Genomic DNA, 18289 nt, shown 5'->3' on the forward strand with positions numbered 1-18289 from the left:
AAAGCGTAATTTAAAGTTAATGTCTGTATAGAACACATTAAATTTGATACGTTTATATAAAACTTTTATTTTATTACTACAGCACGGTTATTTTTCAGATGTGTTGGTTCTTCGTCGTAAACAGATATTTTGACACAAAGTTGAGGCTAAATTTGATATTTTTGTAAGGTTTAGATATCGAACAGGATAGAAAGCAGTTTACAACGACGAATAGTTTTTTTTCTGTTTTTATATCGAAAATTAGTTATTTACTTTTCAGTAATAAGCTCATTTATTTAAATTTTGTAGAACAATTTTTATATTTTAATTTGTTGTATAAATTGACATGATAGTAATTCTACACTGAAATGGAATCATTTTAAATTTTAGAATTAAAATTTTTGTAAAATATTTTTCACGGATTTTAATCTCTGTTTTGATTCGGGAATATACTTGGATCCAAAACCCCTCAAAATCAGAGCACTCTTCACTTAATGTTTTCTATAAAAAAACAACGAAAATACACAGCATCATTCTTAAATTTCTTTTTTACATAGTACGATGTAAAAATATCAGTTTTAGCCAAAAACGTAAAAATCACACAACAAAAATTTAACTAACTATTACCTCTATTATTTCGTCATATTATGTTATCGAAATACGCAGTGTGTCCTACGATTCTATTCTGTTATTTTTATTTACCTTTTACCTATTTTTTATTTACCTTAGTTCACCTTATCTTACCTTATTTCACCTCACTTTACCTTATTTCACCTTACTTACCTTATTTCACCTTATTTACCTTATTTACCTTGTTTCACCATATTCACCTTATTTCACCTTATTTGCCTTATTTCACCTTATTTCACCTTATTTACCTTATTTCATCTCACACATATTTACCTTATTTCATATCACTTAATCGCATGATCCTTGTAATTATATCAGAAACAGATATAACAGACGATTAGTTAATAAAAATCAATTGAATTCGCATCGGAACTTCTAGGAGGTCATAACATTTTATTGAATTTTTCTATTCCGTTATTACAGGGTGTTGTTAATATTTTAGGGTATCGAGATCAGAACTTGTCAGCCAGTTTTAATTTGTAACATTCACGTTTCCCTGATCTTTTACTGTCGCGGAACGACCACAGGATCAAGTTGAATTGCCGCTCCACCCTCGCGCTGTGGCGCTTCGGGCTATGGGACACCGGCGGTAGCCTTTCACGTTCCTCATTTAGCATCTGGATGGTGTCTGACTGAACGGTCTGATCTGGGTCCCCTTTCATCAACGGTGCTGGGAGATTAATCGCTCGTTCTTTCTCCATGGATGACAAGGTTGTTGGCTGCAAAAGAAGATAGTCCACAATTTAATCTATAATCCAAGAAACAGATGTTGCCCTTCACTTACTGGTTTTAGTTCAAGTAGGGTTCAACTGACCCTATGGGAGTTCAAGTTTGAGGGTTTCGATTGACCCTGTATGGTGTTTTGCACTGTTTTTACTAAAATTTCAGGATTTCTGCAAGCACTTCGAGTAGTAGGACTCTATAGTCTTTGTGGTGGCTGGGTATTGGTTCTGAGGTTCATTAAGGCACTGCGCCTCATAGGAGGTCATGTAAATGCAGCTAATGAGCTGAGTACCCATAGGGACAAGGTCGTAGGCAAGGACTGACTTAAACGGGAAGCTTGAGAAGCTTCGGAAGCGTTAGAGCCCGTTTGTGATTTTTTTTGGAGAGAATCTAACTCAAAATTTTTTATAGAAAAACGTTTATTTTACTGTTTATTATGTGTAAAATATAACAATCTTGTATGTATATGGTCTCAGTTATACAATACGAAAATAGAATGAGCGTAAATGTTATAAAAAGTTCAATGGCGAGTACACACTCTGGACAGGATTCCGTCCCTGCTTAATAGACTGCAAATATCCAAGGTTGACGTTCGATCACAAGGTGGATTTTCATAATTCAATAATTTTCAAAACCATGGCAGAAAATCACTATGTTGGGTTATGGCCTCTCTGGAACATTGAATCTTCCTGGGTTTCTCAGATTAATGATAGACAGGGTGTTGTGCTGATTAGGTCCGAATTTCGTAATATCCAGAAATATTGGGAATTTACAATTTTTTCTATTTTATACATCTCATTATTTTGTTTTAAATGTTTATAAAATGGTTTTTAGATGTTTTTCATAAAGAGCAGCTACGTCTTTTTTTTCAATTGTGAAACAAAGTTTATAATTTTAGTTTCTTCTTTATTTATTTAGTTAAGAGTTATTTTTAATTATAAAATTCTGCTCGGTGTTATAAGTACTTGATATTTTTAATAAGATATTTGGATTTCGGCAATCAACCAGAGTTCTAAGGTTATTAAACCAAATAACATTTCAGGATTCGGAGTAACTCAATTATTACATCTATAATTTAATAACGTAACAGGAAAATGCAATAAAATTTTATTACCCTCCAGAAGTCTGAATCTGAATTTAACGGACATTAATTAATTATCGTTTATTAATCAGTTTCTGGCTTCATTACAAGAAACGAGCTAATCATCTTTTTTGAAGAACAACTGAAACTTCTCATTTACGGCCTTCTTGGATTCGTTAACAATATCTCTTAGTGAAATTCTTCGGTATTTCAAAAAAAATTGGATACTTGTATCTTTTGAATCCAGAATTTACCGCAGGTTAAATCTAACTCTAACGCATAACGAATGCAAACATGAATTTCAATAAGTCAAATAGTATCACAAACTTTTAAATACCAGTAAATATGTTAAATTGTTTACTTAATTATTGAAAAATAAGGTACTTAAATGATAAGTTATAACAAAATACATTTAATCAACAACTGGTCACTCGTATTCTTCCCATCCACGTGGACACAATTGCAAAATTGATAACTTACCTATTTTAAATAGCTCAGTTATCGGGATTTGTTTGACGTATCATCTAAAAAAAAGTTTATTTATTTTTATGTATTGTTTTCGAGTTTCATTTAAAAAAATTAGAATTAAAGAGTTCTGAGTAACACCGGCAACACTGATGAAGTCAGCGGTTCTCAAAAAGTTTTCTGTTAAAAAATCATACATATTTATTTTAAATTTGAGTTGTTTTCAATAAACCATATCAAATTTTTCCTTAACATCATTGCGTTTTTAATATGTTACATTTTATTTGCAAAATCAATATCTAGAGGTCGAACACAATAAAGATACTATTTTTACAGAAACACTGACGATACCTGTCACAGTTGCGCGGCGTTGCCAATTTTAAGTACTGAAGAAAAATTCAAAATGCTCTAACGTTTTTTCTCGAAAATGGCCAAATTTTGACTGCAAGCTGTTATACAATTTTCTTATTAAATAAAAAATCGATTGTAAAATTTACGAAAGTTACTTTCCTAACACCCTGTATTCAAACACCAATTCTGTTAATTGTTGACAAAGTGGAAAGTAATGAAAAAAAACCGTTTCCTTCTGTGATTATTCAGACATTGAAAATAAACATTTAAATGTTATTTCCGCATGACATAGTTTTTTTCTCGGTTGTATTTTTAGAATCAAGTTTCAGCTAAAAAGAGGGATTTTATGAAAGTCTATAACAACTCCGTTGCCACAACAATGTAACTATTTTAACATCGCGCAAATGGCATGTTCCATTTTTAATATGAGCTGCGGATTAATTACGGAAACTGCGTAAAATAACTCGCTGTTTCTCGATTTTTTATTTAGAAGCAAAATTAGAAAACATTTACATGATTTTGTGAAAGGCTTATACGCAATCGAGATCACAATATTTTATACTCATTGTATTAATTTTTCAGGTATAGTATTAACAATGTATACAGAGTGTTTAGAGAATGATGCTAAAAACTTCTGTGATGAATAGATTTTTTTTTGTATTATTTAATATGCGCTACTTTTGCAGAAATTGCAGTTTCGTGCTGATTGAAAAAAGTACTCTACGTAGCATAATACATTTTTTCTACAGTTTGTAAAATATCTCGTTTTGCGCACTAGTGTGTAAACCAATTTTAGTATTTACTTTCTCCTAATAACGCCGAATTTATTTAGCCATACCCATATACAGATCTGGTCGAACGTGGAGGTGGTAGAAATGTATACGCCTAGTTGAAGAATGCGCGCGGGGGCAAACGTCGTATAACACAGCTGCACTGGGCGACTGGACAATAAATCTCAGTTGTTGACCAGTGGTTGACAAATTACCTAGCAGTGCAGTGCAGCAACGCGGCATTCTGGTAATTTTAGTTTATTATAGGCACCTTCTATTAATCATTCATATTACAATTGCGAAAAGGAGAAATGAGAGGGATATTTTGTTTACTAATATTATTACAACATCAATATAATAAAATTGTTTGAAGACATAAATAATTAAAATATGTTATCTAAAAGGTCTTAACTTTTTTGGTCCTCACATACGATTTCTGATATCAAATATGGGTTCCACACAGGGCTGAAAATCACCCATTTCTCGGCCAATGTCGCGAGTACTGCGCCTCGGATCTTCTTCAACGAGGTTTATGATATTTTCTTCGTTGTCGAAAACATGTTGCGGCCTTTCAGAAACACTCTGTTTATTGGCTTCCAATCTAGCCACCAATGTAAATACCCATCTTTGTAAATATTTTGTTAGCTAAAATATCTTAGCAATGCGCCTCCTTTGAATGATTTCTTTCAGTGTAGAACCTTTGATATCTTCTATTTGAATGTTACTGTAATTCAGGCGAGTGAAGTCATACCTGTTAAACTTCTAAGCGCCTACAGGAACTATCGTATAAATAAATAAATATATATCAGACGTGCACATTCTAAGCGTACGAAAATGACTTGTTAAATCTAAATTGGACTTTTTATAATAGTACAGTAAGGAAATATATTAATTTTCCGTCGAACAATGAAAACGGCTTTGTGCCATTTTTATTAATTTGCCCCGAATAAAAATTTAATTAGTGTAACTGAAACAAACTTAATATTGAAACGCTTTAATATTTTATGAAACATCTAAATTAAATTCTAAATCATTAAAATCCAACCGGTTGGAAAATGTGTCCGGAAATGGAATCATTATTTCGCAATTTAAAATTTTCAGTTGTCTCAGTCATCTTGCCGTATAAGGTTCGCGTTAGTGTATTTTTCAAGTGCTGTTTTTCTTTAAAAGGTAAGTCGTTTTCATGAAAAAATACATAAGACAGGATGTTTTAGAAAGTGAGGATTAAAATAATGCGTAATCATTCTGATAAAAGTTTTATAACAACAAAGATTTTTACTCTTGAAGTTACTGAGATTTGGGCGCCAATTTTTTAACATTTTAATAATCGCATATTTGAGTTTTTATGTTAATTTCGGTGTTGTGGACATTAATGTTTTTCAATAAATTATTTGACTGCTTTAGTGTTTAGTAATAAACATTTTTTGCTAAAATGGCACACAGGCAAAGTATTAATCCCCGTTTTCTAAAATACCCTGTATTTGTATGTATGTAAAAAATGCAAATCTGATTAAGTCCGCTCTAAAGCAATCTCGAGGTGCTTGCAAACCGTCAGAAGTGTTCAACCAGTTGAGTTATTAATGTGCTTTCAGTGACCGTAACGTAAAAACCAACTGGCCCCTTGTTTCTGACAGTTTCAAACTAATACCTGACTGCTGCTGGAACAGACTTAATATCTACCCATTTACGTGATGTGTTTGGAACAGCAAGTTAGTTCCCAACAACTTCTATGAACTACAACTACCTACCAGCTATGAAAGAGATGAGATTCTTGCAGAACTAGTCAGTCAAGACCACAGCTTTGCAGCTACACTGCGGGAATAAAATTGGAGAAGTGCTGAGTGTGATAATTTTTCTAACCTTATGTACCTAGGTTTAAGGTTCAATATTAGTTAATAATTGTGGTATGCCGATGTGTTTTGACCTTATCTTGTTGGAGGTGATATGATGTTTCGAAAACTCAGGGATTTTTCACAATAGAGGAAGACAGAAGTTACTGCATACCGATTTATGACGACTTAAAATTATGCTTAGGATGCACACCATCGGAACACATCGCCTTTGTTCGTGACGCAACGTGGTGATGAAAAGTGCAAGATAACTTATCACAACAAGAGTTCACTTGTGGAACAATCTTATTAAAGTATGCCAGAGCAAAACGGTACATGCTGCTGATATTTTCACAGAATTGAAAATATCAACATAGTTAGGTAGGTCAGGGAGGTAATTCATTATACTTAATATATGCATGATTAAAATTCAAATTCTGTACTCTGTTCTGGAATATAGGATCTCCATTAAATACTTTAATAAACAATATTCCTTTTAATACCATGATACTATTTTTACACATCATTTTTATTTTTAGTCAAGTTCAATGTTTCAAATAAACAGCTCCAAATTTAGGAACATTGTTTTATTGACTCTAAATAAAATATAAAATATAGTTTACACGACATTTACAACACGTGATATATAGCACTTACAATAGTTTGAAATCATCCAAAATCTTTGAACTAATCGCAGTTCGATGGACATGACTAAACAGCTCCATATTGTTGTTCTCCAAATCCCTTTGATAGTATCAACAGCCTTACATAATCCATAACTTAAGCGTCTTATATGAAAAGTTTATACGAGTCGAGAAAGACGTACAAACACTGTATCCTCACATTCTTTGCTACTTTAGCATATATTCTCAACTAAATGGAAATGTAATAGTTAGTTATAACAAGAGATATACACCAATTAGTACCAACTGGTCTCAAATTAAACATATTATCATTTCATCTCCAGAGCTAACTGAAGCTAATATTTTGATTAGGTGGCTCGTTTTTAGACAATGTTTCCAATGTAATCAAATCAACTGCAAAAAAGACAAAAACATCAAAGACAATACTTATTCCAAGTCAAAGGGAGTTAACGATAAAAGACAATTACCTTTTCAAAATTTCTTACTGTTAAAAACGAAAGTCATGAAATGGAGTATTTTTAAGTTATAAGGGATTAGATTAGACTCTCGTTTCTTTGAGGAAAAATTGGTAATTCTAGTTGATGGTGATGGTTGGCAGGAATTGCCAGTCTAGGGGTCTAGGGTTGCTTCCGTTTTACTTTGATATAAGGTGATTCAGAACGTAGTCGAAAAATAGGTTTTCAACTGGTCTAAATGTGAACAAGTAAAAGAAATTAAAAAAAAACATGTCACTATTACCAATTTTTAAAAACCAATTTTTCAGTGAAGTACAAGTGGTACGCTAGCGAAAAACTAGTCGACTAGATTGAGGCAAAGAACATTGAGGGAAATCGACCAATAAGAAAGATAATCCGTATTACAATAATTTTTCTTATTAGCTTAGATTAGCATTTTTGACAGTACAAATACATCTTAAAGTTTCATTAATTTTTTATTGGTTTTATAGTTTTAATACTGTGTTTATGTGTCTAAGGTACAATCTGCTGATTCCCTACTGATGAGTTTCGCCAGCAGTTTGAGCTACATTTTTTCCTTTAATTCCCTTTAGATTTGTAATGATTCAGTTACGAATCGTGTCTGTGCCTGTAACCAAAGTACATGGCAGGCAACAGTCCACATTGGCAGAGTCCCATGGAATTTCCCAAATTTTCGGGTTATTTTGCACTGTATGAAAATACAGGTGATAGAGTGACTCCGACTTCAGCATGTCAAAATACATATAGATTTGACCCTTTGATTTAAGAGTGTTTTTTCGGCTATTTAAAAAAAGAAATTCTGACTCGTATCTTGTACTCCTACTGAAAATAGGTCGATTTGTACGTATCTACGTTTATTGGGAAAAGCTTTATGCACGTTAAACTTCCCTTTTAGAGAGAATTATTAATTAACTCAGTAATTAATTGTTCAGAAAAGTGTTAATAAGTCAGTAACCGAAGGGGTTTTAATAAAATTGTAATGAAGTTAATGAGCAGTTTTACAGTTTCACACCCCGGCAATGAACAGATTAATTCTTTCAACAATGAAAATCACAATGCGTACTATTACTTGCTTTTAAGCTTGCGTTTAGTTACCGTTGATGTTGAAAGTTAATAGTTTTTCTACCAACCTTGCTTAAAATACTACGAAATCTTAAGATTTATTATATTCTAACAACGAAACCTAATAGTAATATCTATTTTCAAATTTCATTTATTTACCTCGAAAGGTTCTTGAGATATCTGATAAAACGACCGTCTAGGGCTCACTCTTAAGGAGCCCTCTTAAGAGACTTATTTACCGATTTATTTCCGCGCGGTACTCGGTACACGGAACGTATGATTAATAGTTACAGAACCGAAGTCGGAAATCTCATTAACTTCAAATGTAAATAGCTCTGTTATTATAAAGCTTTTATTAGTGTGATTATTTGTGAAACTGTATAACCCATTAAAATTATAACCCCACTTTCGAAAGCGCGCTGTATAAAGTGTATTGAGATCAAACAACTCATTATTATATTTAATCAGTGATAACCTCAAATAACATAGGACAAGAGATAATGATTGTTATCTCGGGCTTTTTACCGAATAATATAACAAATAATACTACAGTAATGCATTGCTACTATTAGTTACAAAGATCCCTTGTGGTCTTACAAATGTAGTAGTTTCTTGATCACATTCAATAGTACGTTTTGAATTTGAAATGCTGAAAGAATTTTTTTACCACATGTAAAACACTAATTTGTAAGTAATATATAAATATTAACGCAAAAAATAAATTGATTATAAAAAAAAACTCTTTAACTAACCAAATATATTAATGTCCCTAATGCATTTAATTAAAAAAAATACTTATGCATTATCACAATTGAAATAAAAAGCTCATAAAACCTATATAAGAGATAAAATTTAGTACATAATAAATTCATTTGTAATACATTTGCAAGGGACTTATCAGATTATGTGCAGCTATGAACTATAAACACGTAAAAGCTCCATTATTCTGCTTCTATGTAGTTAAATTATTTCTCTCTAGAACATCACGCAGAAACTAATTTCCACTTAGTCATGTAAGAGAATTAAATTTCGAATATTTTTGCATTAATGATTACTGATTAAAGGAATTGATTCATTATTTCGTAAATCGATGAATTTGAACACATTTTTTATTTTTAAATGCACTTTCTGCGAGATATTTGTCACCTGTGTGACACTATGCTGTATTGATAAGAAACTACTTGGACATTCGAGACGGGTGGATAGGGCGAAGAGAATCAATTGAAATATACTATTTCTATATACAGGGTGATTCATTAAGAATGGAAAACTGCAGATACTACACACCAAAATATGATGATTGAGCTTAATATGCCTCATACAAACGTTGCAAGTTTACGAGGTACAGAGTGTTCAAAGTTGGGATTTTAATTTGAAATTTCTCTAGTTTTGAAATTTCGAAAAAAATATATTGTGATTTACTGAAGTAACGGGTGTAATTAACACCCTGTACAGTTAGCTACAAATCAAATCCGAGTTACTGCTAACTATCAATTGAGTGACTCTTGATTCTATTCTGAGTATATAAAACCAATTTAGAGTTGACTTTCTCTCTAATATGATTTAAATTTAATTATTATTGAGTCATTTTTCAGAAATTTCAGTTTCTTCATCAAGTGGAAACAAATAAGAGACAGTAACAAATTAAGCAAAAGAGAATATACCTACTACAGCAAAACGTCAACGACTCAATACAAGCGTTTTGTAAATTGGTGTTTTGTTTTAAAACGCCTTTAAGTTAAGTTTAAGTTAATTAATTAATTGCGTTCGGCATTGTTTCGAAACGTGGACTCTCCCTCGAAGGGACATATTTCCTTCAAGAGAAAGTGAAAAACCCTTGCCTCATTCGAGTGAAAATAGTTAACCTTTCACCACTCGAAGCTAACCCCATTAGCACATTACAGATATAATTTTACTGTTATATTCTCGGTGTATTTATCATTTATTTCCACTTGGATATTCTAATCAAAATATAAAACAAACATGGATAGATTACAATATTTACAAGCAAACAATATCATATAGTCACTGAAATATTTATGTATGAATAGGTACTTTACACATGAGTTGTATCATTACCACCTTTAATATAAAGCCTTACATCCCTTGTCCAGTGACGTCACTACCAGAAGTTTCGACAGTCAAGTCAGTGCACGAATTGTTGCCGCCTTAATTCAATAATCAAGTTGTAAATTTGAGGTTATGTCTAGGAATCTCGAGTAGATGGTGTAGTGTTAGGCCGGTACAATTCGACAACTGTTGTGTGATAAAATGGTGTAAATTTTCGATCTGTTGTGCGAGGGAAATAGTAAAAATGGACCTTGGCTTCACGTTTTTGGTTTCCCAAGAGATGAAGGTTTGTGTAAGTTTCGATTCTCGATAATTCATACATTGATATTTTCCATTAAAAAAACTAAACGTGAGGAACCCAAAAAAGATTGATTTATATCTCCGAAATGCAACATTCAATTATTTCTTTATGTTTCTGTGAGATCACAAGAAATATTTCTAAAACTTTGGTCTTTACCATTTTTTCTTAGATGAAATCTAGGCCGTTGTGGACTTTATTTTTCGCCTCCTCGAATACATCATTTAAGTCCTATAAGTTTTTGTATTTCATTTAAAAACTGTAGTGTACAAGACACCTGTGTACACTGTAAAAAAAATTCACTCAAATTTCACTCAATGTTACTCAATAATATATCAATTCCTGTTCACAACCGATTGAGTGAAATTGAGATCAACTGAGTGAAACCATTGCATCAAAAATGAGTGAGTTTTATTCAAATCCGAGTTACTGCTAACTATCAATTGAGCGACTTTTGACTCTATTCTGAATATATATTAGAGTTGACTTTTTCACTAATATGATTTAATTTAACTATTATCGAATCAATTTCTACTCAGAGTGCAAAAATAAATCACTCATAAATGATTAATTAGGATATACGGTGTTGAAATTAATTCACTAAGCGGGGCCTCCTCCCGTCCTGGCTGAAACCCGCCAACTGAGACCGGCCGCCGCCGGTTAAGGCTTGTTCTCCTGGGGACCATTGATTCATGTGTGGCAATTTAAAATTCTCCAGGAATATATGTGGATCGACGTTCTGAGCCTTATATAACTGTAGGAAGTGATTATTTCCAACATTCTTTGTGATATTTAATGCATTTCTCTTTAGAATTAAGGATTGCTTCAATGTATTTTCATTGATTTAAATGTATTTTTAATGCGATAAATCCACAGACCGAAATCCTGGGTGCGCTATGACTCGATTTATTCTTTGTACTTCACTTCTACTTCTACCCCTTGCAGAAAGATTAAGAAATTGTCCAGTAAATGCTTTTTCTATAGTATAAAAATAAAATTTCTCTTTCTTCGTTTAAAGTGGTATAAATCTGCAGTGAGAGGTTTGACAGATTTTTTTTTACATGAAACATGCCATAATGTTCAATGAGGAATCACCTTCTTAATTTTTTCACTCTTATCTACACCCTGTATATGTATCGGAAAATAGTTATCGGCAAGTAATTTTAACAGGTCAACATTTAGTTTGAAAAAAAAACACCGGACTCTACCTAGATACCCTGATTCCGATGCCGAGGTCGATTAATATCTATCACGTCAGATTTAAGGTCATTTGAAGGTCAAACTAAGAAAAGGTGGTTGGAAAAACCTGAAAAAATTCACACGTAGGTTTATTAGGTCGCTGAGTCTGCATGCGGTGTCGGTTGACCTCTATCACCTCATGTTTAAGGTCGTTTGAAGGTTAAAGTAAGAATAGGAGGTAAAAGAGTTGGAAAAAATTTTTACGAATGCTCATCACACCTGTTTGTTTGCTTGTTAGTCTGTATTTATCGTCCGCCTGTATTTTCTCTCTGTCCATTTCTCTGACATCTTGCCCTTGTACTTGCCTTTCTGTCGGTAACATTGTCTATCTTCCTGTCTGACTTAATGACCAAATGTTTCTATCGGTCTGTTTTTCTGCCATCCTCTGTCTAAAATGTCCACTGACAGTCTGTCTGCCTCCCTGTCAGTTGCGTGATTGTATAAAAACTAGATTAAAAAAGATATATAGAAAAAGAAACTTATTAAAAGTTAGATAATTTTTTCCTCTTCATAACTGCATTGATTTATACCACCGCTCATAAAATATCCAGTTTAAATCACGATTTATTTTTATACAACCCTTCTTTCTTTCTTTCGCCAGCGGTCAGTCCTTTTAAACACCTCTAATTGATTTACAAAGAGTAGGGTGTGGTAACGATTTTTCGTACCGAAAATACAACGGAAATTGATTCATTTCATTCTCTGATTTGACAGGAGAAACTCTATTAAAATTAGACACGTTTGAATATTAAAAGGTGGTGTTTCTCGGTCCGTTTTAGGTAAAATATCCATACGGGGTGTTTCGTTAAAAATTACACATAGTTTAAACCCTCGAATATGTCTCAATCACTGCTGCTTCTTTTAAATCCACTTCCGATAAGTTTTGTGCAATTATTCCGCATAAAATTTCCTTATTTTCACGTTAAATTTCAAATTTCGTTTTATCAACATGAATTCGTGGGAAGTAGAACCAACCGCAAGTTTACAAGCTGCCAATACATTGAGAATAAGGAAAAACAGCATATTTTTACTTTTTATGTTTATCAATACCTAAACTTTAGACATAATCACACATAATCATAATTATGAGTATAACAGTTATATCCAAGTAAGCTAATCTTAAATTGATAGCAACCCACAACCAAAAACTCAAACCAAAACATAGAATAGAAGCATCTACAAAGATGTCAAAGAGTTAAAAATGACAGCAAGCACCGATTTGTTTCCTCGCGATGGTATGATTAATAATTACAGAAATAAACTATTTTACCATAATATACTGATGATCTTACATTTGACCTTGACCTTAGGCTTCAAGGTCAAACCGAGGTCAATTTGAAAATATACTACAACTTCAATCATTTTTCTCTCGGAAACTATAATAGTCTTTTTTTTATTTCAGATGTCTTGTAGCGTTACTGAACGGGTGACAGACAACAGAGCGGGAGTGGTAGGTCCCCAAGCTGGAGCGGGTCCTGCAGGAGCGACGGTAACAGTAACGGCAACAGGATGTAGATTGCGGGGAACGGGCGCGAGTAACGCAAGCCTAGCCGCGTCGCCGAATTCTAGGGGAAATGCACCGATCTCGACACCACCACAGAATGGCCCTCAAACCGGTCCTCAGAGCGCCCCACTACGGTCCAAGCCCTGTTGCCTTCTCTGGTGTTGTTGCTGCAAATGCCCCTGGTGAGAATAATAGATATAACGTCACAAAGTAGCAGGGCAAACATGTAGGGTCTCACACCCGTTACTGTTCAAAACTGTATGCCATATAACACATGATGTTCTACGGATACCCATTTTGTGTTCATTTTTGGATATACTGGGTGTAAGAGGTATGACTGCAATTACTTTAACATGAGATAGAGTAATCATAAATGAACAAAAAAGTTGTATATTATAGGGGCGTAAGATTAACAGTTTTCAAAATACAGCGAGTATTAGTATTGGGGAGTTTCATCACAACGTGACAACAGCGCTACACAGTTGATACACACCACGTGTGTAGACTTGTCCTACGGAAAAAGTGTAAACAACCATTATTGTGAAACATTTTGTAAATTTCAAGACAATTGTTTTCCAGTTTTTAAATAAATAAAATAAAATGTATCGATTTTGTAGTACGAAGAGTGTTATGCTTAAATTTTAACTCGAATTTTAGTAATAATGAATCTCTTAAAACAGGAAGTTATCTTTTAATCAAATTATGAATTTGAAAAATATGTAATTGAAGTACCCAAAAATTCACGTCGTCTAAATAATCAAGAAAATCAATCAAGAAAAGGAAATAGTGGTATGCGAAAAACACTCCAACACGGTCCAATTCCAGATACCAACACCAACTGAATTGTGACATTGCTCGATATGAGTTTTATCGAATTTTAGATTTATTACAACGCTAATTATTTTTTTTGAATTAAGCATAAAGAAGTTCAAAAAAGTGATAAACATTGTATTTTATGGTATTCTATGCACGCAGTTATGTCAATATTCCTTAATTAATTGAACTTTTGTACATCAAATTGGAGACTTTGATAATTTTTTCTCGGAAATGGTTGAGTTTAGGACCCATGTCATATAAGGTTTTTTGTTTATTTTAATTAATTCTATCCTCTGTTAAAATTAAGGCAGTCAAACTTCTAACACCCTGTACATCGCTTCTTTCGATATCCACATTTTGATATATACATAGATACCTATCCTTAAACGTATCCAAAGGTCGTAATTACTGTAATTGTCGAAAGGGAGATAAAAAAATGGATATCCACAAGTGAAACATCCATACGACATCTTATTTAGTTATCTAAGTGGATATACTGTCTAAGTAAATCCACAAGACATTTTTTATGTAGATTTAATGGACTTAATAAAATGAATTTCCCGATTATGGACATCCATAAGATGCATTTATTTCTTTTAGCTTACATGGATATCCACAAAAAAACTCCCTTAAAACAGAAAATAAAAAATATATTTCAATAAAAATTACCATTAAATGATAACATTGTCCCACAAAACCTGTATGCGCCGTAAAGCAGACCATTATTATTCTTGCATATTTTCGGCCACTGAATCTGAATCTGAATCTGAATTAGATCATAAAACCTGAAAATCTGAAAAAATTATTACTAGACATTTTATTGCACTTTATGACGGGGAAAGGAATGTAGAATTTATCAAAAAATTAATTCGAAACAATTGTTTTTTACTTTTTTTACTGCCCACGAAAATCTAGACGCCCTATTCAGTTTTCAAATTGCGCATTATTATTGCAGAAAGCGATGGATGTTGATGAAAAGACGGTCAATCGAATTTGAAACGTTCAAGTCAAAAACCTCGCGCGCGACGAGAGCACCGTTCACGCGCATGCACGGGCCCGGTGCTCCTTCTCTCACGTACAGTCCGTTGATTAACGTCAACTTTTACCGCTGCTGGCGCGTTTATTACATGAACTATCAATGTAAAACTTTTTGAAAATAAAATTTTACCCTTTAATTACCTCTAAAATCCCGGTCCGATAATTAATTAACAATTAACGTTGGGAACAAAGAGGGGTACGTGATTTATTTTTTTTAATTACTGTAAAAATTAGCAATATTTAATGCAAAAAGAGCGAATCCCCGAGCGGCTTTTGACTGACCTGAGGGCAATTTGTTTATAATGGTGTTTTGCACGTCCTAATTTGTTAGTTGTAAAGTGTCACTTACTTTCAACTTTTGCAATTTTTCTATTTCGATACGTTTCTTTGGATCAATTAGAAACCTGTATCTACGATATTAACTTTAGTTTAGTAATTTAGTAATTTTCGAAAACTGATATTTCCGCATTCGACTTTTATTTGACAGTTAACAAATTAATGAAAAATGACTCTAGGTACCTTAGATTGTAGGTAACTTAATTGCCAACAACATACAATAACTAATATTCGGATAGGTCGTCTAGATTTTCGTGGGCAGTAAAAAAAATGAAAAAACACGTAAATTTGTCAATTATTTGCAATTTGTCAGCTTAATGAGTTACTTTTTCGATATTATTATTCTACATACCCTTCCTCGTCATAAAGTGCAATGAAATGTGTAAACTGTAAATAAATAAGGCTGAGTGAAAGCTGAGTGAATCCACTGAGTGAAATTCTTGAGTACATGATGTAATTTTTAGAAAATAAATTTTCCGTGTTTTCTCAAGACCTTTTGTTTGATTTATGAATAAAAGTTTAGTCACTCATTAAAAAGACCAAATTTAAAATGTATACTTCATTCTGCCTAACCCTTTGTTGCTCATGAAACGGAAAAAGAAAACGTATTAATTAATATACTACTAATTCAATTTTCACTCGTTTCTACTAATTTACGATGAAAGTTTTTATAATTAAATGAGAAAGATATATTATCTTGTTACAGATGCTAAGGACATATTATAGTAAATAGTTTTTATGTATATTATTCCAGTTCCAATCCTGGTGGTAAAGCAAACGACGAAAACGGCCCTACAAGGAATTCAAATAATTCCGACCTATTGGTTAACTGTGAAGCGGAACCACCGTAAGATTTTTTAAATAATTTGACAAGGAAAATCTTTGAGTAGAAGGAATTGTTTGATATAAGAGCCTTTACAGAAGTTGTTTACGTCATATCGTATAGTTTTCGTATTTAAGAGCAAATAGCAAATAGGCAACCGTCAATACATTTGTATAGATTTTATTACGCAGTTTGTCTAAATATGAAGACATTAAACAAATTCCTCTTACCAAATGAATTTCCCCCACAATACCAATGATTAACACACATTTTTATTTCCAGACCATCTTTGGAAGAAATACGGAGCTGGGGCAGATCTTTTGACAAACTCATGAGAAGCCCAGGTAACTAGATCTTTTTTTTTTACAAAGAGATCTTTTTGTTTAATAATGAGTAGAACATAGTCAGTTACTGTCTTTTATTTTGACATAATTCATCATTTTGTTTTTTGATTTTTGAACTCTCTAACTTCGACTCAAGAACTATTGATAGTCGTATGTGTAGTTGTCTATTCTATTCGGTTCGCTCTTTCTTCGATTTCACAATAAGACATGGAAATTTATAAAACTATAAGTATATAGAACACGCCAAAAATTTATAGATCTTGATTTTAGTTTCTATTATCCTCGAACAGCTTATATTCGAAACCTTTTTATAAAAATGCTTACTGCAAATTATTTTGTTACCATGTTAAAAACATCTTTTAAGACAGCACCTCCCAATCCATTCTATCTCAACAGTGGATCTGTTGAAAACATGTGGAAATTAATGGATCCGCCAGTTTATTTATCCCACTTTACAACACTACAAATTGTGTGCCCAGAATTATAACCCGGCAAAGTTTGTGAGCTCCATACTACTTATATAACAATCTATCAGTAAAAAAAACCAAGAACAGCAGCTCCTATGACACAGGATCAGGGAAACTCCAAAAATACAGGTCAAATAGCGATGCTTGATCTTGGCACTATTCGATTTATAATACCAATGACGTCACTCATCAGTTTCGGGTGGGTGGAATCATTTCCAACATTTATTGTAAAATTTTATGGTTTTCCGTTAGGCTTCTTTCGTTGATTTCAATGTATTTTTATTGTAATAAAAGCTCTTCGGCAGCTCATCCATTAATGAGATCCAATTTGTTTCTAATAAGTCAAACTATCTGAAACATGTTTTATTATGTGTTTTTGTATATTTCAGTAAAAACTAGTAATAAGCATCTACTTATAAAATCAAAACTACAAATAAGTATATAGACAAATACGTTTATTTTTCATATGTCATGTGATAGCAAAGTACGGACCTGGAATGTACGATTTAATCACGGTCCTTAGAACAAAGCATCACTTAATCGAAAAATATTGAGAAGGCGACAAATGCATAGTGTATATGTAACATGGTATACAAAAAAATGCGGTTTGCTTGCCTAAGACTCTGACGTGATCGTGACAACTTTGCATCATCTACTGATGTACCTTTGGTTAGTACTGATCTGTTATATCATGGCTTATTTTCTTTTTGTCTTAGTTATTTATCTATGTCCTCTTTTTAAAAGAACTAACTTTAATATCTACAAATATAACATACACAAGGAATACAATAACTACAAGGAAGCGTTACGCTTCTGCAGGCTTTTTAAATAAGGCATAGCACAGACTGAAAAAGAGCGGGCAAATCCTCTTTTATCCTTTATTAATACCATAAAGAGGAGGATTTACTTGTTTATTTGTCAAAGCTAATCTATCACAAACGATTTAGAAAATTCTTTGACTAAAGCCAAAGCCTACTTCTCCCCTAGTGACGTAGGTTTGAACAAAAGGCGGAAAGATAAGCATTGTGCGAAAATGTAAAGCATGCCCTGAATTCCATATCTTTGCGCTGACGATCGAAGTGCCTACACAACTGGCAAAGCTTTCGTAGTAGGTATATATTTATTATTCAATCATAACGGCTAAACAGCTCAAAATCCATTCATTTTAGATCAGTAGTAAGTAACATTTTCGAACTGTAAAACTGTAAAAGTTCTATAATTAATACGATTTTGATAGAAAATTTAAATAAAAACTGTATTAATTTTTGCTGATGGGAACCTGTAATTCATAAAAAATATTTATTGTATGTTGTTATTCGTAATTTATCAATGATAAGGTGTATC

At 32.7% G+C, this 18289-nt stretch overlaps 1 protein-coding gene across 1 annotated transcript in view; it reads left to right on the forward strand.

Annotated features, from left to right (window-relative positions):
* Positions 1–18289, forward strand: part of LOC108916167 (regulator of G-protein signaling 20) — a 32628-nt gene that overhangs the window by 1808 nt on the left and 12531 nt on the right. Inside the window, exons 2-4 of the mRNA XM_023454104.1 lie at positions 13020–13303; positions 16066–16158; positions 16417–16478. Of these exons, the coding sequence (XP_023309872.1) occupies positions 13020–13303; positions 16066–16158; positions 16417–16478 (439 nt within the window). The remainder of the gene's footprint in view (positions 1–13019; positions 13304–16065; positions 16159–16416; positions 16479–18289) is intronic.

This window comes from Anoplophora glabripennis, unplaced genomic scaffold (assembly GCF_000390285.2).
Source record: "Anoplophora glabripennis isolate ALB-LARVAE unplaced genomic scaffold, Agla_2.0 scaffold2, whole genome shotgun sequence".
Taxonomy (NCBI): domain Eukaryota; kingdom Metazoa; phylum Arthropoda; class Insecta; order Coleoptera; family Cerambycidae; genus Anoplophora; species Anoplophora glabripennis.